The 24,990-nt window shown below is 35.6% G+C and overlaps 1 protein-coding gene across 1 annotated transcript in view; it reads left to right on the top strand.

The window, feature by feature from the left end:
- Positions 1–24,990, top strand: part of LOC150091950 (succinate--CoA ligase [ADP-forming] subunit beta, mitochondrial-like) — a 129,122-nt gene that overhangs the window by 66,140 nt on the left and 37,992 nt on the right. Inside the window, exons 6-8 of the mRNA XM_090386237.1 lie at positions 12,600–12,696; positions 16,836–16,997; positions 22,356–22,498. Coding sequence (XP_090242363.1) covers positions 12,600–12,696; positions 16,836–16,997; positions 22,356–22,498 — 402 coding nt within the window. The remainder of the gene's footprint in view (positions 1–12,599; positions 12,697–16,835; positions 16,998–22,355; positions 22,499–24,990) is intronic.

Raw genomic sequence — 24,990 nt, 5'->3', positions numbered from 1 at the left:
AGGAAGGGAGGAGCCGTTATGCTGTTAGTTAAGAACCACATAAAATCTAAGGAAGTGCATCCAGTTGACATAGACGGACAGTGTAATGTTGAGTCAGTTTGGTGTGACATAAGCACTGGGAAATCAAAAATGAGGGTAGGAGTTTGTTATAGGCCTAATGACTCTGAGGAGTACAGTGAACAATTATACAGAGAAATACAGTAGGCCAGTAAATCAGAGTGTCTTATAATGGGGAATTTTAACTTCCCAGATATTGACTGGAACTTGTGGGTTGGTGGTCACTCGCACACTAGCAAGGCTTTTGTGGATTTATTGGATGATTGTTTTCTACAGCAGCATGTTAGGGAGACAACCACAGGGAGTAACACGCTTGATCTTGATTATCAGAAGTGATTTTTCATGCATTAAAAATTTGCAGGTAAAGGAACCACTAGGTAGTGGTGATCAGAGTGTACTGATGTGGGATTTACTTAAAGATGTAACTACCATCAGGGGGAAAGGGAAGGGGTTTTGCTTTCATAAAGGTGATTACAGTGGTTTCAGAGATTTTTTTAAATTCTATACAGTGGGACCAACTGATGATGTTACCAACAGCAAATTCTAAATGGGAAGCATTCAAGGAAGTAATCTTGGAAGCTACTAGGCTTTTTGTTCCAACTAAGAAATACTGTTCTAGGTTTAGGCCCAAATTGATGTCAGATGAACTGAGACTCGTGGCACAGAAGCAAAATGTATGGGATGCATATGAATTGTCAGGTGACACAGAAGCCTATGGTAGATATAAGCTAGTCTATAATCAAGTCACAAAGGAGGTTAGGCAAGCAAAGGCAGATTATGAAAAATCTTTGGCAAAGGATGCAAAGAAAAACATCAAAGATTTCTTTACTTATATAAACTATAAAAAGGAAGGGGATGAATCAGATTGGTCCACTTGATATCAATGGTTTAACTGGAGATGATCATTCTCAAATAGCTGCCAAACTAAATGAGTATTTTGCATCTACATTCACACATGAGGAGTTATTCAAGGAGGAGAGAGCCAGGGAGTTAAATGATTTTGTAATAACTGAGAGCAAAGTGGAGGAGAAATTGTTGAAATTAAACATAAGAAAGGCACCTGGGATTAAAGGAGGTGGCAAAGGAAGTAAGCAAACTCTTGGACATAATTACGAGAGCATCCTTGGACTTAGGGGAAGTCCTGATGGACTGGAGATGTGCAAATGTATCTCCAATTCACAAAGGGGGGGGGCACCAAAAGGTGACACAAGTATTTACAGACCTGTTAGTTTGACTTCTGTTCCAGGGAAAATAATGGAGTCACTTGTTAAAGAAGTATTGCAGGATCATCTAAAAAAGATGCATGGGTTTGTTAAGGGGAAGTCTTGTCTGACCAATTTGATTGGATACTATGATATGGTCACAAGGGAGCTGGATGCAAAAAACAATTTTGATATCATATACTTGGATTTCAGGAAAGCTTTTGATACTGTTGAACATGGAAGACTACTGTACAAATTGGAGCAGTATGGCATTAAGGGATACAGCTCTTCGTGGACTAATAGGCCCATCGTTGTTTTGTATATTTATCAGTGACATTGAAGAAGGTATATCAAGCTTAATGCCAAAGTTTGCAAATGATACAAACGTTGGCACAGTTATTAATAACAGTAATGACCATATGCTGCTGCAACAGGATCTGGAAAACTTGGGCAGATTAGCTGAGATCCTATCAGCATTGAGCCTGCTCAATGATGATAGGATTCTTCCTCTTGCTAAGATTACAAACCTGAGGGGGCATAAACTGAAATTGATGAATGTCAGTTGTTGAATAGATGTGTGGAAATTTGCATTTAGTCACCCGGTAAAAAGAGAATTGTATTAAAGTTCTACAACTTTATCTATGAAATTTATAGTAAAAGTTAGTTTAAAATTGATGCAGCATGATTCAGTTCTTCCAAGTAATCTTTTAATTTGTGTGCAGTTTCAGAGAATTACTTGTCAAGTTATTAAGGTTAAAGAGACTCTAATTTTAAAAACTCAGTAGCAATAGCATTTATGCAAATTTCTAGTTGATTTTTTCCCCCCTGATTAGCAATACTGTATAGTTTGCAACACTAATAAAATTTAGTCATATTTTAGTCATAAAAAATTTTTGAAAGTTGATAATGTGATGTCGGTAGACAATTTCCCTTTAAATTTTATTACACACCTTCAAATACATACTTTTGAAAGATGCTATAGCAGCATATTTTTCAAAAAACAGTTCTTATCAAGAGTGCATATTTTTCTTCTACTTGAAAGTAATGTAAAGTGCATGCAAAGTTTTCTATTTGGCACCATGATTGTTCCTTGAAGCTCTGTTTTACTACATCAGATAAACATAAGAGGAAGTGTATAATACTGTTTTTCCAAAAGTAGTCCATTATGGGTAAAGCCTCTTATTTTTCATATATGAAACAAAAGCAGTTGGAAGATTCTGTTGGCACTAATTTTTATAAGTTTGCAATTATTCAGCTGCCAATACTTAATTTTGTTAGGATGTCAAATACGTAGCAAATAAAGATGTTATAAAATTCAGATTTCAGAAACAGTCCTTTGCAAGTATCATGCACTTTTTATTTCTGTTTGTTATGAGGTGTGTCCAGAAAGTAAAGTCCCAATGTATACAGCAACTTTACAAACAAGGGGAGGAACTGCCATGATGCTACACACTGTTTAGTGTACTGCCAGTATAGTTGCTGTGAATGTGTTATGTTTCTCAGTACAAGTTAACAATGAGGGTGCCTGTTGAAAACCCTGCAAAATGTGTAAGATTCATTCTATTGTCACATTTATAATTCAGCTGGCTGACCTTTATTGGCATTTAATATTAGTAGCTTGAAAAGCATCAGCTATAAAAAAATAAAAAACTTTCCACATCGCCTGTCCATCCTCTTCAATAATTTTTCTAATTTTTCCTTGAATTTATTCAAAGTACCCACTTCCACAACAACAGATGGAACTTTCCTGTGACAATCAACCACCTGCTGGCCAAGGACAAAAACTCCTGCTTATCTGGCTTGTGGATGGCTGCACTGGTGCAGAGAATCAGAAAAATTTACCATTGCCCCAAATGTCTTACATGCAGCCTCAGATCTCTGCAAAAACGTCTATGATTTACGATAAACAGACCATCGAAGAAAGGGAAAATGTACTGGTATGAATCCAGTAAATTAATCATTAAGTGACCCTGCATCCTTGGTTACTTAAAATAAAAAAACAATTTCAGCGAAATGCAGATTACGTTGATATTTTCGGATTATGTGTAACATTAATGGTTAAAAATATGACAATGCAAAGATTTTCATACAATTTCTTTCAGACGCCATCGAGATTTTTCTTGATACTGATTTCTGTAAATGATCTTCCTGAAGCATGTAGTTAGAACAACTTGTTCCCACAAAATGGTCAGAACAAACTTTTTTTTCAAAGTTAAAAAGTAATTTAAAATTGCTTGCATTCAACCATCAGTGATGCTGAGGGTTTTCAACACTGCTAGAGAGTTTAACTCTTTCTAGAAAATAAGCAGACAAAAGGATTTCTCAGATGTTACAGGAAATTGGAGCGAAAAAAAAAAAAAAAAGTTAGGCAGGTTACTTGGTACTGTTTATAAGATCTTGTTTAAAAAAAATAATAATAATAAATAAAAAATCTCTCCCTCTCACTTACCATGTGTACCAACTGTTCCAGAAAAGTCTTGTATTGCTTAGACAGAGAATTGTTGCAAATGAATCAATAAATGAATTGATAATACACACTAATCAACAGAAGCAACCCTTCAATTTTTTAGGCCACAAATGGGATCCTCCCTCCACCGACTATCAGCACAGTTTAAAAAGACAACTGTAATACTGAAATTAGTGCACTGCACTAATTTCATTATTACCACTTTCGGAATTTTTATGGCGGTGATGACACATGGTGTGTCCATTGCATAGTCCATTGCACTGTTTTGTTTTGGATCACAGTGATGAATCCGTGTTTCATCACCAGCTACAGAGCAGAAAGCTAAAAGCAAAAAAAAAAATAAAAAATAACAAAACATGCAATATCCATTAAAGTACGTAGAGTCCAAAATCTTCACATATTTTAAAAATTAAAAAAGATCTAGCATTCCATATTTTCATCCAATATTAAGAAATCAGTGCGAGCGTGTTCGTTTATAAAAAATGAACGATTTAATCTTACCTATTTTCCAAAGATATACACTACCCTACCATTAATATCTGGATACTCCTCCATTAATAGTTGGCAACGTCCCAACCAAGTACTACGTGTCAAAAACACTAAATATGTTCGTAGGCACTGGAGTACAATTATGATTGTGAATGCAAGATGCTGGCTTTTAACAAAAGTAACACACTTCCAGTGCAGAATGATAATAGGGTACCAAATAATCAACTGGTCTGTATATGACATTTCAGTGGCACTGAAGGTCCCTAGGTTGATGACGGGTGAGACCTGCAAATGAAGGAGGACTGATGGTAAAACCTTCATCGACCTATTGCTTCAAAGAGGCAGCGGACTGAACTACCATCAGGGCCTGTCCCACAGTTTTTAATCATGCACTCCACCAATGAAAAACCGATTGGTAAAATGTCACCTTTCTTTATACAGAAAGGGTTAGATGGGTTAGCTGGTTCACCCAAATCAGTTAAGAGGCTCCGTTCTGGGGATCTCTTGATTGAAACTAAAAATGACAGGCAATCTGAACATCTACTCCGAGTAACATCAATCGGAGGAATCCCTGTAACCGTGACACCACACAGAACACTAAATTCATCGAGAGGTGTAATTTCAGAGTGGGACCTTCTCGACGTTACCGAGGAGGAAATCTGCTCGGAATTGAAATCCCAGGGAGTTATTGCCGTCAAAAGAATTAGTGCACGTAGGGATGGGAAACTGGTTAAAACCAGAAACATTATCCTGACATTCAATTCACCTAAATCTCCTGATGAGATTAAAGCTGGATACATAAACTGCCCCGTGCGTCCATATGTTCCGAACCCTTTACGGTGTTTCAAATGACAGAAATATGGACACTCGCAAATGGCCTGCCATGGTTCCCTTGCGTGCGCTCGATGTGGTGCAAAGGACCACGAAATAACTGGATGTTCAGCTACAAAAGCCGCATGTATTAACTGCAATGGAGAACACCCTGCATATTCAAGAGCTTGCCAGCGGTGGAAGGAAGAAAAGGACTACAGGAAGGAAGGAAGGAAGACTAAAAGGAAGGAAGAAAAGGAATACAATGACTAAAGGTAGAACTTAACATCTCATACCAAGAGGCCAGGAAAGCAGTTAAACCAGTAAGTAGCGGCAAAGCAACATACGCCGAAAAAGTATCCAATAAATGCTCGAATATCCAATAAATGCTCGATTTCTGTCATACCCAAACGGATATGACTGTGCCACCAAAAGAGTCATTCACGCCCATCGCCCGCTATCTATTAAGTTCAGTAAAACCAGCACAGAAATCTCAGTCAGCTGCCACTCCAATATCGGTACCTCCCAGTGCTCAAGCACTATCAAAAGCAAGCACTAAAGTAACAGTACAAAAAAATCAAGAGCCCATGCCAGGACAAGAAAAAATGGACGTCGAAACCAAGGAGGTACATGACGATTCAGTCTTGGAACTCTTTACGGAGGAAGAGATGGACACAGGATAGCGCCCTTTCTTCCCCAAAAAAGACAAATCCAAGACTGATAAAAGTAAGCCCTCAGCACCTCGGAAGCCGCCTGATGGACCCACCAAGCCAAAATAATGGCTAAAATCCTACAGTGGAACTGTCGTGGATTCCGACAAAACATTAATGACATCAAGGCACTTCTGCAAAAGTACAAGCCATCGTGCTTTTGTGTACAGGAAACCTATTTAAAGGCGAATGATGTCCCCACCATACGTAACATTACAATCATTCGTAAAGACAGAATTGGGTACGGTCCTGCTCATGGAGGAGTTGCAATCCTCGTGAGCAACCAGATTCCCTTTCAGCCTTTGCAACTTACAACCAACGTAGAGGCTGTAGCAATTTGCCTTAAAGTGGGGTTCTTATTAACTTTGCTCTCTTTATTTACCACCTGGTATTGACATCCTCCAGGAAGACCTTGATGATCTCGTCATGCAATTGCCTCCCCGTTTATTATTTCTTGGGGACTTTAATGGACATAACATTCTGTGGGGTAGTACTAACATTAACGGAAGGGGATGAGTCATAGAGCGTATGCTCACTGACAATGACCTCTCCCTTCTCAATGTGGAAACACACACTTTCTTCCACATGCCTACCCGTACTTTTTCTGCCATTGATCTTTCTATCTGCTCCCCTTCCCTCCTTCCTTCAGCTATATGGGAGGTGGAAGAAAACCCATATGGAAGTGATCACTTCCCCGTGATAACCACCTTAACTAGTGGTAGACCGTGTCAGCCATTTAGTTTACCGCGGTGGAAGATTGATCAGGCTGACTGGAATGCCTTTCAACATCTGGCAAATCTTGACATCGCTACAGTCAGTTGGGAACATATCAATGATGTAGTCGCGTACGTTACAGAAAGTATTGTCCAATCAGCTGTAATTGCAATCCCAAAAACATCCAGCCGGTTTCCACTATTTCCTAAACCTTGGTGGAATTCAGAGTGCACAACAGCAAAAAAGGCACAAAACAAAGCCTGGGGGATATTCCGTCGATATCCCACGACCTATAATCTAATATCATTTAAACGTGCACGTGCAAAAGCACGTTATATCCAACGTCAGAGCCAAAGGAATCTTGGATCCGTTTTACATCATCCATAACCCAGACTGCCAACTCAAAAGTAGTCTGGGACAAGATCCGGAAAATGAAGGGCAAATACCCACCGTGCCCTTCGGTGATTCTCGAGCACAATGGATGTCTAATTGCAGACCGAACTGCAGTTGTAAATACTCTAGGGGAAACATTTGCGAAAATATCTGCAACAACATCATTCCCTCCAGAGTTCTTGGCCTTGAAAGAAAAACGTGAGAAACATCCATTAAACTTCTCTTCAAAAGGGCTCGAACCATATAACAAGCCCTTTACACAAGAAGAGTTAAATGCAGCACTCTTTCTTACGCATGCAAGTGCTGTCGGGCCCGATGACATCCACTACGAAATGATAAAACATCTGTCACCACATTCTAAAAATCACTTATTAATTTTATTTAACAGAATTTTTCTTGATAAACAATTTCCGGATTCCTGGCGGAAAGCAATCGTTCTTGCCTTCCCAAAACCAGGAAAGGGTCCTAGATATCCAAGTAACTATCGTCCTATTGCTCTGACAAGCTGTTTGTGCAAGGTCCTGGAAAGAATGGTTAATGCCCGCCTTGTGTGGTATTTGGAAACAAATGATCTGCTTTCCAGGACTCAGTGCGGCTTCTGAAGAGACAGAACCACTTTGGATCATTTAATCCGACTTGAAACATACATTCGTGGCTCTTTTATTAAATCCGAGCATCTGGTAGCAGTTTTCTTTGATATTGAAAAAGCGTACGACACAGCCTGGCGATTTGGAATATTAAAAGACCTCTACAACTTTGGTCTTAGGGGTAACCTTCCTCTCTTTATCAAAAACTTCCTTTCGAATCGTCATTTTCAAGTGCGTTTAGGATCTACTCTCTCTCTCGAGAGTTCTGTCAGGAAGAGGGAGTCCCACAAGGGTCCGTTCTAAGTGTCACGCTTTTTGCAATCAAAATAAACTCTATCACGGAACAACTTCCGCCCACAATAAACAATGCCCTCTATGTTGACGACTTTACTATATTTTGTCACTCATGCAATATGAGGGTCATTGAAAGGCAACTGCAGAAAGCCATTGACCACCTTACATCTTGGTCATTGGCTAATGGGTTCAGATTTTCATCACAGAAGACCGTTTGTGTACACTTCTGTCGCAAACGTAATCTTCATCCTGAACCGGATTTAAGGCTTGGGCAAAACAACATCCCAGTCGTAGCAGAAGTCAAATTCCTTGGACTTATCTTCGACAAAAAGCTGACATTTCTTCAACATATTCATCAGCTTAGGACAAGGTGTGTTAAAGGGCTTAACATTCTTCGTGCCCTTTCGTCAACTTCATGGGGCGCAGATCGCTCTACTCTTCTTCGTCTCTACCGAACCCTTGTCTGTTCTAAACTCGATTATGGGTCCCAGGTATATAGATCTGCTAGAGATAGTGTACTTCGGTGGTTAGATCCAGTTCACCATCAGGCCATTCGGATAGCCACAGGAGCATTTCGCACATCTCCAGTCCAAAGCCTTTATGTCGAAGCAAATGAACCATCCCTATCTTTTCGACGTAAGCAGTTGTCTTTACATTACACCTTTAAATTGAAAGCCCTGCCTGATCATCCCACATGGGCATCAGTTTTTGAGCCACGTTGGGAAAATCTCTATAACACCCGTCGAACTGCCAAAAGACCTTTTGGTATTCGGATGCAAGGGCTATTAAATGAACTAAACATGACGGTAAACAATGTTGCCCAGTCACCAAGGCAACTCCTTCCACCCTGGTATGCACATTTGCCAATGTGTGACTTCTCCCTCAAGATCATGGAGAAGGCTAATACACCGGCGGCCGTCTATCAGCAACTCTTCGCATCACATCGAGAGCAGTATTCTGACTTTCTGCCAGTCTATACAGATGGCTCAAAGTCAGAATCTTATGTGGGATCTGCTGTTGTATTTCCTCAGAAGACATTATCGTTCAAGATCCCACAAGAAGCTAGCATTTATACTGCAGAGTTGCATGCAATTGAAATAGCCCTTGAGTTCATTATAAATAGCGATTACCAAAGGTACATGATTTACTGTGATTCATTGAGCGTGTTACAGGCTCTAGTATCAATGAGGTACAACTCTCACCCGGTCCTGTCCCGGATCCGGCAGATGCTTTGTTCTGCCTTTGAATCAGAATTTGACATTCGCTTCTGCTGGATCCCAAGCCACATTGGGATCCGGGGAAATGAATTAGCTGATACCGCTGCCAAATCAGCCATTTCCCTAGATAGTCACTGCCTGTCAGTCCCCTATACAGACTACAGGCAAATAATACGATGTAAATTATACTCCCAATGGCATCTCCGTAGCCAGGTGGGAAGGAGCAGCAGTGCGTAGCACACGCTTCTTGATTAAACCGGGGTTCGAGCCTGTCACCACCAAATGCGGAGGATGCAGAAAGGTCAGGGAATGACCACCGCATGACCCAGAGCAATATGGCCTTAGTTGCTAATGCTCCTTAAAAAACCAAACAAAATACTCCCAATGGCAAGACTCTTGGCACGGACAGACCGCAAATAAACTGCAAGCGTATTAAGCCTGTAATTATGCAATGGCAGTCCAGTCTGCGCAGGGTCCGAAAAGAGGAAGTTGTTCTTGCTCGGCTCCGCATAGGTCATAGCCATCTAACACACTCCTTTTTGCTGAGGGCGGATGGCTCACCTATGTGCGAGACGTGTAACGTTATTTTAACTGTTTCTCACATTTTTATTGAATGTCCTGTCTTTAGACGATCCTTTTCTAGAACTTTTAATAATCTGGCTGAACCATTTACACTCAGTCAGATTTTAGGTGACAGAGACAACATGTCTGACGTTTTTAATTTTTTACACTCGATCAATTTATACACAAAGATTTAATGTCATATCTTATACTTTTTTATATAAACTTTAACGATAGTATCATTTTTATCTTTTTGACACGGTAGCCTGTTTTTAGACTGACCAATATTTTTGTATTAGTTTTATTTTTTGATTTGATGCATTATGGCCATAGCCGCCAATGCGCCATTAAAAACCAAACCAAACCAAACTTCATCAGAATTCAACATTCTATGCAGCGTGGCATGTAAACCAATGTGTTTTTTTTTTTTTTTTTACTGGCTAGATTAGTTTTATTAACTAAGAACAGTTCAGTATAATTTTCTGATAATTATTGTAATAAATGCATTTTTTAAAAGTTTTTATTTATTTAAATCTTACAATTATATTCACTATATGTTTGGCATTTCATTTTTATAAGGAACTCTAGTGGTGTAAATACACCATAAGTTTAATTACATACGTAGTGTAATGGCATCGTTTAGATTTTATCTCATATTGTGGCTACCTTCACTATGAGATACCATATATTGCACTACTTCGAATAAATAACGCTTCTCTAGAAGAGGAGACTACTGTTATTTATTCTCATATGTGTCTGGGTGGTGGCACCACCACCCAGACACGTTTCGGAACTTGTTGGCTCACTCATCAGTGGGCGGGCAGGTACCCTGATAATGCAGACATGCCATCACGGTTGCGAAGTTAATTCCACAATATGAAATATGCCAAATGGTGAAGATAATGATAATATTTTGAAGACTAAATGCACAAGGCATAATATGTTATGGGTAGAAATTAACTATATAATATTGGTGTAAATACACCATAGTTTATCCGTATGTTTAACTACATATGTAGTTAAGTGCCCACCCACTGATGAGTGAGCCAACAAGCTCCGAAATGCTTCTGGGTGGTGGTGCCCACTGAGAATAAATAACAGTAGTCTCTACTAGAGAAGCGTTATTTATTCGAAGTAGTGCAATACCTGGTATCTTGTAGTGAAGGTAGCCACAATATGAGATAAAATCTAAACGATGCCATTACACTACGTATGTAGTTAAATTTATGGGTAAACTATGGTGTATTTACACCGATATTATATAGTTAATTTCTATCCATAACATATTATGCCTTTGCATTTAGTCTTCAAAATATTATCTTCACTGATGCTGTGAAAAATGCAAATGCTGAGTGTTCAGATAGGTAGTCAATAGAGGCATAAGAGTTTTATAGCAACTGTGAGATATTCAAGGTTTATCCCAAAAAGAAGAAAAATGCATGGGACGATTATAAATTCTGTGTCAAAGAACACAGAGTTCTGCTATAGATATAAATTAGTTTGTAATCAGGTTATGTAGGGAATTAGACATGCTAATGCAAGTTATGAGAACTCTTTGAAAGAAAAGAGTCCGAAGAAAAGTCACAAGGAATTCTTTGCATTTGTTAACATTAGAAGGAATGGAATAAATCACATTAATCCACTTGATAGAAGGGTATGACTTAATGATCCTGTACAGATTGCTGACAAATTGAGTAACAATTTTTAATCTACATTTACACAAAGTTTTGAGAGATGGGATTAGCAGATGTCTGTCTAATACTGATTGGGAGCTAAATAATTTTGTGATAATTGAAAATAAGCTAGAAAACAAAAATTGCTACAGCAAAAAATTAAAAAGTCCCCTGGGGGATGACAACATCCATCCACATATTAATTATGTTAAAAGAGGTAGCCATATCTTTAGCTGCGATATTGAGAGCATCCCTCAAATACAAAGGAACTTCAGATTGGAAATGTCCATATGACTCTCCTATTTGCAAGGGTGGTTCAAAAGGTGAAGTGGGTAATAACTGTAAGTTGATCAGCACCCCTCACCAATCTGGTTGCCCTTCTTTGAATCCTTTATAGAAGTTCTATGTCTTTTTTTTTTAAGTGCAGCCCTCAAACCTGAACATATTTTAAATGCAGGCTTGCTATCCCATACTTTTCCCTACTTGCAAAGGACCTATACATATATATAGTACATTGGTTGCCTTTATAGCCACTTTTACAGTGCATGGAAAATTTCATGTCTGATTAACCTGTCTTTTGAAGTTTTTTTCACACTTAACCACTTTTAATTCTATCCCCCAGCTTGAAACTCATGGATTTCTGTTCCCCAGGTGCAAAACTTTACATTTAGAAGCATTAAAAGCTTAAAAAATAAACTCTTCTGTTTCATCTTCATTTATTTATTTATTTTTTGTTTTGTTTTTTGAGCTATCAGCTAGTTGTATAGATAAATTTCATTAAACAGTTTTCTATCTTAAATGTTGCTTAAATCTATGGGATAATGCTTCCCAGCCAATTAAACTTTCTTTCAAACTAGTTCTAAAAGCTATTACTGCACTTCCTTGTACTGTAATCTACTTCCAGAATACATTAATTTAGAGTCATTGTTTTGCTGCAGCTCCCCAGTATTGATTCTGTTGGTTTTCATGATGTTTGTTATTCTATATCACATCAACCTAGTTCTTTTGCTAATTCTACTTCTTAGCTGCTTAGGGACTAGGCAGTGTCCAGCCAACAAGAGTTTCAGTTGCTTTGTCCTACCCTAGTGATAAGTTTTTGGCTCACAGATTATCCAGTCTGGTTGACTACTTAGACCTATATTGGCAGTCCATTCTTGTTTAGTAACCATACTCTACAAGAATATGAGGAGTGGAATTAAAAAAGTGGTGAAATATCTAATTAGACTTTTAAAATATAAAATTGTATTTCTGTAAACCTGATAAAATTCATATTTGGGTTAGTTTTAATTACCTTACGTTATACTAATAATTAATGTGGCTGGCAATATGACTATAATAAGTAATTAATGTCTTTGTACTTACATTATCTTAAACTTCACTTTTCAGAATTTGATTGAGTGAATTAAGAGGCCAATTATTTTGCAGGCAGCTCAGCTTATAACAAAATTGTATGATGCTTTCCTTAAGTATGATGCTGTAATGATTGAGATAAATCCTCTTTGTGAGGATATAAATGGAACAGGTAAATTTTTCAGAATTTTCTAATATTATGAAACGAATAATTTTTATTTATTTATTTATTTTTTATAATTATTATTTTTTTTTGTAATGAATCCCCCAAACATAAATAGTACAAGAACATATAGTATTATTAGTGTACAGATTGTAATTTTCAGGAAATACATATGAAGAAAGGTTCCAGAGAACAGAAATAGAAGGGATAAAGGAGAAGAGAAAATGTTGATTTTGTGAGTTTGAAGTTGGACAGTGAATGGATGCTGACTAGTTGTGGTATGTGTTTGGACTGGTTTAGAAGAATGGGAGAATTGCAGATGCCAATTCAGAAAAACAAGTAGCTATGGAAATATCTATAGAAAAGGCATGCAGGAAGACAAACTGAACATCTATGAGACAGAGAGAGAGGAGAGACTTTGTAAGAGACAGATCATTAATTAACCTGACTGCCCTCATTTGAATTGGAGTCTTAGAAGCATAATTCCAGATGTGGGAATGGTATTACATTGTAGGATGCATTTGAGATTTGTACAGATTGAGTTGTTGTTTAGAAGGAAAGTAACGGGAAGAGCAAAAAAGAAAACTTTTTTTTGGATGAAGTGGAAGTGATGTTTGAGATATGCTTATGCCTTCAGAGATTAGGAGTTAGACTAATTCCTAGTAGAGATATGGGATCTTGTCTAGATATCTGGATGTCATCAAAAATGAGCAAAGGTGCAGCAGACTTGTTTTGCAAGAAATGCAAGACAGGACTGAGTTTTAGAAGGACTTATTTAACTGAGTTTTCTTTGTCCCACTGAACTGAACATTTAAGGACTTGGTGGAAGATATTCAAGAAGCTGTTTGCACAGGATGAGGTTTCTCAAATTGGCAGGTGGAATGTAGTGTGCTACCATCAGCAAAACTATGGATAGTCAATAGAAGAAGGTCATTAATATACAAGAGGATAAAAGTGGGAAAAAACTGACCTCTGGAAACATTGGCATTAGTGGAGAAGTTAGGAGACTGAGTTACAGAAAAAATTGGATACCCGTTGCAAAAAACAGTTGGCGATCCATAAGATGGGAGTTTGTTTAGAAGACTTTTATGCTAAACAAACAAAAGCCTTAGAAATGTCAGGAGTTTCAAGAAATGTCAAACATTTTTAGATATGCTTGAGTTTCATCAAACTTTAGGCATGAACCTTGCCTAAATTTAGGCAACCATTTAGGCATGAACCTTGAACAGTATTTCTTAGTTGGTATGAAAAGCCTAGTAGCCTCCAAGATTAAGTCCCTGAAGGTTTCCTATTTAGAATTCACTGTTGGTAATATCATTAGTTGATCCCACGTGCAACAGTATTTAAAAACTGTCTGAGACCTCTGTAGTCCCCTTTATGAAAACAAAAACCCTTCCCTTTACCCTTGATGGTAGTTACATCTTTAAGTAAATCCCACATCAGTACACTCTGATCACTGTCACCTAGTGGTTCCTTTATCTTCAAATTCTTAATGCATGCATCATCACTGCTGATAATCAGATCAAGGGTATTACTCCCTTTGGTTGCCCCTCGAACATGTTGCTGTAGAAAACAATCCTCCAATAAACCCACAAAAGTCTTGCTAGTGTGCGAGTGAACAACCCACAAGTTCCAGTCAATATCTGGAAAGTTAAAATCCTCCATTACAAGACATTCTGATTTACTGGCCCATTCTATTTCTCTGCACAACTGTTCATTGTACTCATGTGTCATTAGGCCTGTAACATACTCGTACTCTCATTTTTCCTTTCCCTGTGTTTATGTTACACTAAACAGACTCAACATTGCACTGTCCACCCGTGTCATCTGGATGCACTTCCTTGGATTTTATGTTTCTTAACTAACAGCATACCCCCCCTCCCTTCCTACCCTGTCTATCCTTTCTGTACACATTGTACTCCCCAAATTCCAATTTTGCACTGCTTATATCTGTGTGACACCATGTTTCTGATATCTCAACAAATCTGCCTTTGATGTCTTGATCAGTACTTCAAATTCATCAGTTTTATTGACTATACTTCTATCATTAGTGTAAGTGCAAGTACACATGCACTTGTTCCTTACTGTTAGTTACCCTAACACAGCCCATGTATTTACTTGTTCCATGATGACTCCCAGCAGCTCTTAAAATCCCCAGCAACTTTCTCTCTAGGCTGCTGCTCATTACAATAGAAGCAGTGCAGGAATCACTTTTGCTTCTGCCTGTGGCTACGGTTAATCTTTTAGTCTGTGAACTCCCACCAAACCAGCAGTTTTACGACCCACCTAACACTGCCTCGATAGCATCAGCAAATATTTTTGCACCCTTTCTATTTAAGTGTATCTCATCCCTGTAGAAGCAGTCTCTCCTGTTAGCAAGCAATGACCACACTGAAAACAATTCTACCCCGTGAGTCTTGCACAACCTCTCCAAGGCCCAATTGATTGACAAGGCTCTCATCATATACTCCTGCCTATCGTGTCTGGGCAGAATTGCAGACACTTTCAAATTTAACTCTAACTCGCGACTTTTTTTCACCCTTGACCTGTACTTGTTAAGTAAATCTGCAGATCTCTTACTCTTAAGGTCATTAGTGCCAACGTGTACAACAATATCACCTTTTGCACCCTTAAAAGATGAAATCTGCTCTACAATGTCATCAACTTTTGCCCCTGGCAGACATACCTTGGTCCTGACATACCCGTACCTGGCAGACATACCCTATTCACTATACAAATGGCAAGCAAAAAATTGGCAATACTTATTTATATATACACTCTGTTCAAGGCATATTTACAGTAAGTGAAGGGTTCTGAAATATTCTGACAAGGGTTATTTTATTTTTTACTACTATCTTGAAACAATTCTGAAATGGTCTCCATTATTTACCACATTAAAAGAATTGGAGAGTAGACTCCATTAGTTCTGGTTATAGCTTCTTGACTAAGCTTATCCTTATAGAACTACATGATTTTTATGGCTCAAGTAATTATCCAAATATCTAATTACTTTGCAATATTGATAATATTAAGATACGTGCCGTGATTGTTAAATTATGTACAATAAACTTTAAAATTCAAAACCCTAGGGAATTCAGAGATACTGATTTTAAAATTTTTCAGATTTTAGAGAGTTAAACCTAGTGGTTGAGCAGTTTTAGAGGACCACATTTCATTAAATATTAAGCACAACCATAATTTCTTTACATACATAATTATTTATAATGATTCTTTTTTTTATTTCATCTGATTTTTCAGCTAGCAAGATTTAAACTACCTGGATAATGCAATGGTCTTAATTCCCACAATAGAACAAACCTGCCTTTATAATATGGCAGGGTACTATTTTTAACAGATAGTTTTAACTATATTACAGCTAAGGAAACTGATTTTATATACCAGATGGCAGTTCATGTTGAACTTCTTTATAACTGATTAGTCTGCAAGTTGTCACTGGAGACCACTAGTGCTATCTATTAGTCTAAACAGGCTCTCATAGCAGTAGCGTAGCTATGGTTGTCAACGCCCGTGGGAAACATGCCTTCCTGCACCCCTGAGTGCAATAATGTAATATGAATGTGATAGACAATTCTTCCATTTTGTGCCCCCGAAGCTCGGTGCCTGGGGGTAACTGCCCCCTCGCTGTGCCTCTGTCTCATAGTAGTCTGATCTTTTAAACAAATGGCTAACTAACCATTTCAAAAGGTTATCTTTTTGAAAATAGTTCAATATCAATGAAACTCATTGCAAAGGCAAGTTTGTTCTTCTGTGAGAAGTAAGATCATTGCATTACCTATGCATTTTAAATTCTGCTGGCATAAAATAACAGGTTTTGACAAGACAGTCCTGCATACATCTTAAAAAGAAAGAAATGTCACTTTTTTCCATGGATTCTTAAAGACAAATGCGATCATTGATACAGGTGCCAGATTCATTTCTTAATATTTCCAGATTTTAAAATGTTTATTATTTTTATTTATTTATTATTTTTTTTTTTGCAAACTGTTCCAGATTGTAAAGTGGAGGATTTTACAAAGTTTACTGTATATTGCAATTTCTATTCATTTTTTTTTTCATTAAGAATATTTTTTCTTATAATTCACCAAAGAGAGAAAGAGATTAGTTTAATAAACTGTGCTTGTTTATAGTTTACTGCCTGGATGCAAAATGCCGTTTTGATGATAATGCCATATTTAGACAGAAGGAATTGTTTGAATTAAGAGATTGGTCTCAAGAGGATGAAAGGGAAAAACAGGCTAACCAGTACAACTTGAATTACATTGCCCTAGATGGTGATATTGGATGTTTAGGTGAGTTTTCATCAGCATTCATCAGTATTTGCCTTTTTTTTTTTTTTTTGTTAATAATTTGTATATTTGATTGTTTTCCATCAGTTAACTAATGATATATAAATTAATGCTTTTCACTTCACTACACACACATCTCAGAACATAACACTTTCATATTTTCTCCTGTGTTATAATAAACACTGAAAAACAGCATATATTTCCAAATTTTCTGGGATTAAATAAAATAAAGAAATAGTAATGCAGAATCATGGATTTTCTGCAATTAATAGAATAAATATATATAATTAATAGAATATATATTTATATATATATAAATATATATATATATTTATATATAAGTTGTATTAAAAAGTTGTATTAATATAGTGAATTAAATATGCATAAATGGATGTGATAGTTATACAAAGTGCCGGAAACTAGCAGGGTGAGGAAAGTAAAAAAAGAAGTGTAGTAGATTTATGAAATGTGAAAGAATGTTAAAATCCTAGAGGTTTATGATAAATTAAGAAAGATTATGGGCTGAATTACCAAGCCAATATAAAGTGTGGGGGGGGGGGACTGTAAAGGAAAATTAGTACATCAAAATAATAATATAATGCAAATAAAATGGAAATAAAAATTAAAATGAAAATGTTATAGCTGTCATCAGATATGGGGAGAACATATTTAGAAAATGGTCGAATATAGGTAATGCAAATATGCATGATCTGATGTCAGCAGATATAATTATTGATACATGATCAGGTATTTCATCAGGGGACTATACCTGACCAGGTATCAGGAACTGTGTTTCTATACTTGTCCATAGTAGTAGAAGAAAAGTGAAGAAAATAATACAACTATTTGACAGGCCAGGTGACATCTAGGCCTGTCAAATGATATTTTTCTAAAGCACATTTCTGGAAGTCACGACCATATAACAATAAAAACAATTTGCACTTTCTGGTTTATTGGGCTTTTCTGTTACTGCAAGCAATTATAAACAGGTAGTAAACTCGATGTTATTGCATTTGTGAAAATACCGATAGCTGGAATTGTGTGGGTTTTTACATTATTATGGTGAAATGTGTTGCCCTTTACTGAAATCTTCAATCATATAAAAAACATAAATAAATTTTCAGAATCTTCTCTTCGTTCCTTTTTTTTTTAAACTTCTTAAATTTGTTACTCTGCGCAAATCATGTTAGTTGCAATTTGTGCATTTCCATTAAAAAATGCATAAGCATTTTTTGCCTGATTTTACAGGCTATGTTTTAATTTCTTTGGATAAATCAATCATTGTTTAAACATAAACTAATTAGCTAACTAATTTTATTGTTGATAACATAACCCCTATTTTTAACATTGTCTATGGGAAATAAATTTTCGCTTTAAGAGCACGCGCTAGGAACGAATTAACTCGTAAAGTTGAGACCTACCTGCACTTTATTATGATTGATCCCTCCCTTTTTGTGCTTTACAGTACCAATGTCACAACTACAGTGTAAGATATATTAGATGATAACCAGTCAGGTGGCCAACTCCAATTTATCATTGGCCGCTTGACCAAACTTTACCAAGAAAAATTTGAATGGGATGGGAAGTGTTAATTGATTTTATATATTGTTTTTTATAGCATGTTGTTTTTATTTTTATCTACTAACTGTACATTCCTTAGGTAAGAAATAACAGCGCATCCCTCAAGGGAAATTGGTTGTAGGGTGTGGCTTAAATTTATGATGGGAATTGACCGGTCTTTATGTATAGGCAATTTTAAAAGAAGCAAAACAGTTTCAAAATACAATGCAACCTTGATATACCTTGTAAGTGTTGGGGGACAACTTTAACACCATGTTATAAGCGAAGCATATTAGGTTTTATTTTTGCTATTAAGCAAAAATAAAACTTAACCAGTTTTTCAAAATTTTTAACATTCACATGCAGTTATTAAAAGTTGATCTAAATAGCAAGTATTTTTATATAAGCAAATTTCATTCTGCATGTGTTTTTCTTTCTTTTAGTTTTACTATTTTGCTATTAGTGTTGAAATGGGTTTAATCATAATTTACTATCTGACACAATTAAATTAATTACAAATACATAAAAACACTGATATGATTTATTATTGTGGTGGTACAGTAACTCTTCAGTTGTTTTTTTTGTGGTATTTACAAAAATGGTTGAACTAGATTAACAAAAAGGGGTTGAGCACCCCTGGGTTAAACCATTTTAAATAGCAAATGCACTAATTGCTGCATTTTTTTTTAAAAATAATTCTGTATTAAAATAATGTTTTTAATTTTTTTTAAAAATAATGTTTTTCAAAATAATACATTTTAAATAAAAATGTTTAAACAGTAATACTCATATACTTAAAAAATAAAATTTCGAAATTGTCAATTTCTTATAATGCTCCCACACTTCTGAGACATGTTTATGGGGAATCCAATATACAGAATAGGGCATAAATATGAAACTCAGCCACATAATCAAAGTCACTGAAGCTGAGTGGTCATACATGAGGGTACAAAAAAAATGCCTTGTTTATTTCCAACAGGTACCCTTTGAATTATGTAATTAAAGTATTCTTAGAAAAGATTGATGTAGGCGAAAACCATCAACTGCTTGGAAATCATTGTTCATAGAAAATTGTTTAATATCGATGGCTAGGTTACATCTCCTGCATCCCACTGCCCAAGGACGCGGCATCTCCGTAGCCAGGTGGGAAGGAGCAGCAGTGCGTAGCACACGCTTCTTAATTAGACCGGGGTTCTGCAAAATTTACATTACAGTAATTACAGGGAACACAAATGTAGTTAGTAGTAGCAACATATAAAAATATACAAACTGTTTGTCAGTTCAGGTATTTTTTATTATGTATAAATTTTTGTTCTAAATGCAATTTAATCTTTGAAAAGAATATTACATGCTGTTGTTTACAAATATTTATAAATATATTCAGCTATAATTGAATATATTGCAACCGAGAAGGTAGCTGGTTCCTTTCCCCCACCTCTCAGAGGAAAATGTTTAATTTTGTATTCCATGTGCAATTAATGCTTCATTGATGTATTTTTTATTGCTCTCTACTAAATTGAGGTGAAGCAGGGACTGAATTTATAATAATTACTTTTGGATAACTATTGCTTCTATGATTAGACACCTAATGGGATGGTTCCATTAAATAAACCAATGATCCACAAAGTTTCAGTCTCTTTTATTATTGCCCTCTTATATAGTTGGTCTATTTGTTATTACGAGTTTATGCAAAATTTCTTTCACTTTATTGTATTAGATTCTAATAACCGTTATGTTTAAAATTTGTTACTTAATTTTTTTCCTATCATTATAATATGAGTACATGAGAAATTGCAATTCACTTAATGACATTTCATTTAGTGACTTATTTTTTGAGGACCCTAATCCTGTGTTAAAATGGGGTATACCTGTACTGTGTTTTTTTTTTCCCCTTTGTCATTAGTTTATACTTCTGTTTATAAGGTATTAGAGAACTCTTTTCTTTAAACTTTGAGCTTTCAGCTGTGCCATATGTGCATTCAAATATCATCACCTAACTTTTCAATTTAAATTTTTCTCACATAACTGTACTGAATAATGCATTTCTGCTGATTAAACTTTTTCAAAACTAGTTCTGAAAGCCATTGAAACCTTACTTGCAGTGTATTTTACTTCCATAACAAATTAATTTTTAATTCTCATTTAGCTGTAGCTCACAGGTATTCATTCTCTTTTTCTGATATCATAATGACATAATTCCTCTGCTGAGTTACTATTTAAACTTCTAACATTGATATCTATCCATATACCATTTTGGACCATTTTGCTACACCAGCCAAAAATACAAATTATATGCTTCCCTTCTCACATAGGTAACTGTTCAGTTGGCCTTTAAATTTCTTCAGACTGTTAGACTCACAACCTGTGAACCCAAATTGTTCCAGTAATCAACCACTCATTGGCTAAAATAATACTTTCTACAATCTAGTCCAAACCTCTTCCTGTGTAATTTGAATTTATGGTCCCTAGTTCTGTAATTTTTTATTACATTGAAAATTCCACCTTAATTCATTTTACTAACCCCTCCCACAGCTTTATAAACCTCAGTCAGGTCCCTTCTAATGTGCTTGGTGGCAAACTCTGTAGCCCACATAATTGAAGTCTTTCCTTGTACAGTTTCTCCTTTGCCCATCTCACCAAGTGAGTTGCCCATACTTGGAGTATGGAGACCGAGACTGTACTTGGAGACACAGTAATCCAAATGCAGTCTTACAACTGCCTTACATGGGATTATGACCTCCCTATCTCTACAGAATATCATTGATAGAACACTATTCTAATAACATATTTAGCACGCTGTGTGTGTGTGTGTTCTGGCCCCCTAACACATACAGTGGGGATCTTTTTAACCCCAGCTGGTGTCTCAGCTGATATTGGTCTCAGTTGCTTTGGCATACCATAGGGATAGTTGCTATTCTGTTGACTTAACAGAATATATTAACAGAGTTTGACAATTGCCTTTTATTTCTAGTCTATTATTGCTGGTAGGTTTAGTTTTGGGTGGTTTGATGTGCATCAGCTACGCTTTGCTCTTCCTTGGTGGCAACAAATAGACATTGGGAATTGATTGCATGATTAGTTTTATGAAGCCCATATAAATTAACTCTCTTTTAGTATGGATAATAATGCATTATAAACTTAGATCTTTTATACTATGTATTAACCGGAGAAATTTGATGTGAGCGTCGGGTGAAGAAATTTCCTGTAAAAAGGTATGAGAAGTTATCTTATATTTAAACAATATATTTTTAAAAGTAGGAAGAATTGGGCTTCATTGCTCTTATATTTTGAAATACAAATCTACATATAATAAGTAGATTAACATTAATTATAGTATGTACATATCTAATATATGATATGTAGATTTGTATAATTAATATAATGGGAATGGAGTTTTGTCAGTTTGTAGCCTGTAGTGTAATATTTAATAATTGCTTTGAAAAGCAGAGCAATTATTAATCTTCTTGGTCATGCAAAAATATGAAATTCCTCTGTGCCCACAAAACTTTGACCCTGCACGACTAACAGTGTAAATTGTTGGTAGCTGCGCAGGTTTGAATTGACCCCATGTGACAAATACAGAGTTAAATAAGGTTTCAAAGATGTTTAGAATGCCTCTGAATTAACCTATGAAAATGAAATACATTTGCATAGCCAAAGTGTGTAAAAAGCTCTACCTGTTTTAATTTTGATCTTTAGAAAAAGGGCTGTGTGTGTGTAATTTAAATTTTTATATATCTAGTCTTTCAGAGGATTTAACAGTAATTATCTGATTTATTGCATGATATTATTGGTTTCTAGTGAATGGTGCAGGCCTTGCAATGGCAACCATGGATATTATTAAGCTACATGGTGGATCTCCTGCAAACTTTCTTGATGTGGGTGGAGGTGCTACAGTAAAGCAAGTAACAGAAGCTTTTAAGCTCATTACATCAGATACTAATGTGAGTATGCATTGTGTTTATTTTAGCATCATTTTTATTTTGTAATTTATGTAAGTAGGAAAGACTGTGCTTATTTGAAAACTTTAAATTGGTATGCAGGTAAATTTAACACTAATTATTTTAAACATAATTTCTGTTAGAAATATATTTTGACAGAGGAAAATTTAACAGTGATTTGCAGAGATATTATTAACATACATAATAAATGTTTAACATATTTGGATTTTGTTATATTTGTTTAGCAAGTTTGTAGTATTTAGTTCTTATTTAATATACTAAGAGTTAAAGCTAGTTAGAATCTCATACTAAGCGGTGATTAAGACAGAAAAAGTCCTTTTAAGCCTAGCTGTGATTAAAAAGTTTTTAAATCATATATTTGGCTCCTGAAGAGTGCGTGTTTCCTTAGGTGTTCTTCACAAATCCATTTTTGAGTGCATGTGTACTTAGTTTTTTGTTGTTCTTTTGTTCTTTCTCTGTTTTGTTTAGGTTAGTTTTAGTTGTTATGAAATTTAATATTAAAAATATTAAAGAATGATATATTTTAAAAAGTATATCATTATACTGTAATTATTGTATTAAGTATATTATTATATTTTTAGAATTTTAGGTTTCTTAGACATTGTGTTGGGGTAGGTATAAGTAAGGTTACCACTAGGGGATTAATTTTTAGTTTTGATTTCAAAAGTAGGATGCTCATCATGACAAACTGATTCTATCTGTGAAACTAATTTTAATAAATTAGTTGGACAGAATTTAACATTCTTAAAGTTAATCCCAATCAATATACAGTAGAACGTCGGTTATCTCTACAAGTCGGTTACCCCTAGTGGTAACCTTAATGATGCTAGAACTAGGGGACATAAATTCAAGTTACGCGGGGAAATGTTTAGATTGGACTGCAGGAAGTTTTATTTTAGCCAGCGAGTTATAAATTACTGGAATAAGTTGCCTTCATGGGTGGTAGAGGCCGACAGTTTGGGGAAATTCAAAGGTCATCTGGATAGTACTTTCGGGTAAGGGAAGCGCATAGGATGATAGGATTAATTTCCTTTTTATTTAATTTTTAATTTCATTTTATTATTTTTATTTATTTATTAATTATTATTATTTATTTATTTATTTATTTAATTTTTGTTTTTATCATTGTTTTGTTCGGATTTTTTTTTTTTTTTTTTTTTTTTTTTTTGGCTGGTGCAGCATAAGCCATAGGCTTTCTTGCACCATACGGCCGTTACTAATACTAATACTAATACTAATCTCGAACGTCAGTTATCCAGAATAATTCGAAAGGCTGATCTTTCTTCTTTTTTTTATTACCAGTAGTACAGTAAATGCCTGTTGTAGTGATCACGTGTGCAAATTGAATTTTGATTATAATAAGTGAAAGATCGAGTTTACTACCCATTTATAGCAAATTGTACAAACAAAAAGCCCAATAAACCAAAAACTGCAAATTGTTTTATAATAATAAAATAAATTTTCTGTTTATACTCCAGGACAACCAAACGGTCAGAGGAGTTCACAAGATAGACAGAATACAAGAAACAGCATCATATTCAGCAGTCACGGGCTGTGACCTTTGGAACAGACTTTCATCCCTTGTAGTGGAGGTTGATAGCCTAAATAAGTTTAAGGCTCAGCTGGACAGGTATTTTGAACGAACAGAGGGGTGAAGTGGAAGTGGGTTTTTTTTTTTTTTTTTTTTGGCTGATGCTGCATAAGCTTGCTTTCTTGCATCAAATGCCTCTACTAATGCTAATGCTAAAATGTGCTTTAGAAAAATATCACAGAGACTACTGGATTTTCTCGGAAACCATGAATGAATTTCAGATTAGTTTAGCTCCTGATTCAGTAAGAATAATATCGGGCCGAAACTGTGCGATTTATTATTATTATTTTATTTATTATTATTTTTTTTTTCAATTTTTTTTACAGTAAAATGTAAACAAAATAAAAACGTGTAGGTTTAACACTGCAACAAAAAAACGGAAATTATTAATAGAATTAGAAAAGGTGAAGATTTAGGAAATCTCTCCAAAGAGTTTAATGTAGGGACTTCAACAATTTATGACATCAAGAAAAATTCCAATTATGCTATAACAGAATTTTTGTCTATTTTGGATAGTGAAGAAGGATCTAGCAGGAAAAAGATTGTCAAAACCTGAAAATGCCACTTTAGAGAATGCACTTTATTTCTGGTTTCTTCAGAAGTGAAGTTTAGGTGAACCAGTGTCTGGCCCAATGTTGTGTGAAAAAGCATTGGATTTTAATTGAAAATTAAGAGGTAATAAAGATTTTAAGGCAAGCACAGGTGGGCTGAAAAACTTTAAACTGAGACAAGGTGTACATGAACTAGACATTCAAGGCGAGAAACTTTCTGCAGACGAATCAGCAGTGGTGACCTTTAAAAGTAAGTTTGCTTCAGTTAAGCAAATTACAAGAAAGAAAATGTTTATAATGTTGATAGGATGTGCATATTATGGAAATCATTA

This window comes from Mastigoproctus giganteus, chromosome 1 (assembly GCF_048544385.1).
Source record: "Mastigoproctus giganteus isolate SK-2022 chromosome 1, ASM4854438v1, whole genome shotgun sequence".
Lineage (NCBI taxonomy): Eukaryota > Metazoa > Arthropoda > Arachnida > Uropygi > Thelyphonidae > Mastigoproctus > Mastigoproctus giganteus.
Note: the sequence above shows the minus strand (reverse complement) of the source record. Positions and strands in the feature narration are given on the sequence as shown.